Here is a 1,384-nt window from a genome sequence, read left to right on the forward strand (position 1 = left end):
AAAAAAAAAAAAAAAAAAAAATTGGCATTGGTCATTATCTCTGAGGAGTGGACTTCAGGTTCCTGAATGAAAGAAACATTTACTTTTCCCTATTCATGTTTCCATGGTTTTGGGGTTTTGTTTTGCCATTAGTATGTATTGCCTATTCTAGTGGTTCTCAAGGTGTGGTCCCTGGACCAGTAGCATTGGCATCACCTGGAACTTATTAGTAATACGTATTCTTAGGCTGTACATCAGATCCCCCTAAATCCGAAACTATGGGAGTAGGAACCAGCAATTTGTGTTTTTACAAGCCAGACGGGTGATTGTGTTGACTGCTCATACCTAAGAACCACTGGGCTATTCAACAAAATAAAAAAAGATGTAGACTGCTTCATTTATTATAGCATAATGTTAGGTTTAAAGCTACCTAGTATATCCAAAACCACTCTCAAGGCCGTTCTTTAACTGAACACATAAAATAGCACAATTATAGAAGTAGAGGGATGCCAAATCTTTATTTGAAAGTCACATTTTAATTTTTAAATTCATTTCTGAGATATTTACATGTATGCCTGTCTTTATAAAACCTAGCTGTTTGCTACTACACAAAATGGGCCTGGCTTTTTAATAAAATTGAAGTCACTACTAAGGATACTTGTAATTGTAATTTCTTGAGGGGGCAACAGTTACATTCTTGCTCTGTTTAGCTCTGTAATTATCCATGATGTACCCTATGAGACAAGTCATTCTGACCTTGTTGCCTTACCCTCATTGCTGCTTTTTTACCTCTCGCCTTGCTTAAATATAGGAAATAAAGTATGTAATTTGCACACTTTCCAGTTATAGCCTTGTATTTAATTCCATATATAGTAAGGTAGTTTCTTCTGTTATTTCCCAGACATCAGTAGCAAATGATGTTTATGAGTCCCTTGTCTGCTTTCAGGTATACTTATAGCATGTTATCAGTCATAGGAATATCATATGCTATCTTGACGTGGCTCAGTCAAACCCTGTGGATGCCCATTTATCCTCTGTGTGTTCTCGCTGAAGGTAAGGAAAGAGTGGCTCGCTGTATTGCTTACTGACAAAGCCATCTGGTTATAATGGTTCACTACATTTTGATGATTAAATTACTATTTTTTGCTAGTGCTTAGCTCACCCAGTCTATCTTTCGTGAAGTATTTCCCCTTATGCAAAGAAGTCAAGTTGGAGGGGGACACAGCTCTTTAGAGTAGACAAATTATTGGATGAGAAATGAGGACATTTGAGTCCTTAACTTTATTTATTTATTTATTTTTTGAGTTGGGGTCTCACTCGGTTGCCCAGACTGGAGTGCGGTGGCTGCTCCTGGCCACTGCAGCCTCGACCTGCCGGGCTCCGGCGAGCCTTCCGCCTCAGCCTT

The 1,384-nt window shown here is 38.7% G+C and overlaps 1 protein-coding gene across 1 annotated transcript in view; it reads left to right on the forward strand.

Annotated features, from left to right (window-relative positions):
* The window catches only part of HACD4 (3-hydroxyacyl-CoA dehydratase 4), a 25,387-nt gene that overhangs the window by 19,028 nt on the left and 4,975 nt on the right, over positions 1-1,384 (forward strand). The window contains exon 5 of the mRNA XM_008058564.2: positions 926-1,032. Within this exon, the coding sequence (XP_008056755.1) occupies positions 926-1,032 (107 nt within the window). The remainder of the gene's footprint in view (positions 1-925; positions 1,033-1,384) is intronic.

This window comes from Carlito syrichta, unplaced genomic scaffold, assembly GCF_000164805.1.
Source record: "Carlito syrichta isolate Samal-C Ts95f unplaced genomic scaffold, Tarsius_syrichta-2.0.1 Scaffold303429, whole genome shotgun sequence".
NCBI lineage: Eukaryota > Metazoa > Chordata > Mammalia > Primates > Tarsiidae > Carlito > Carlito syrichta.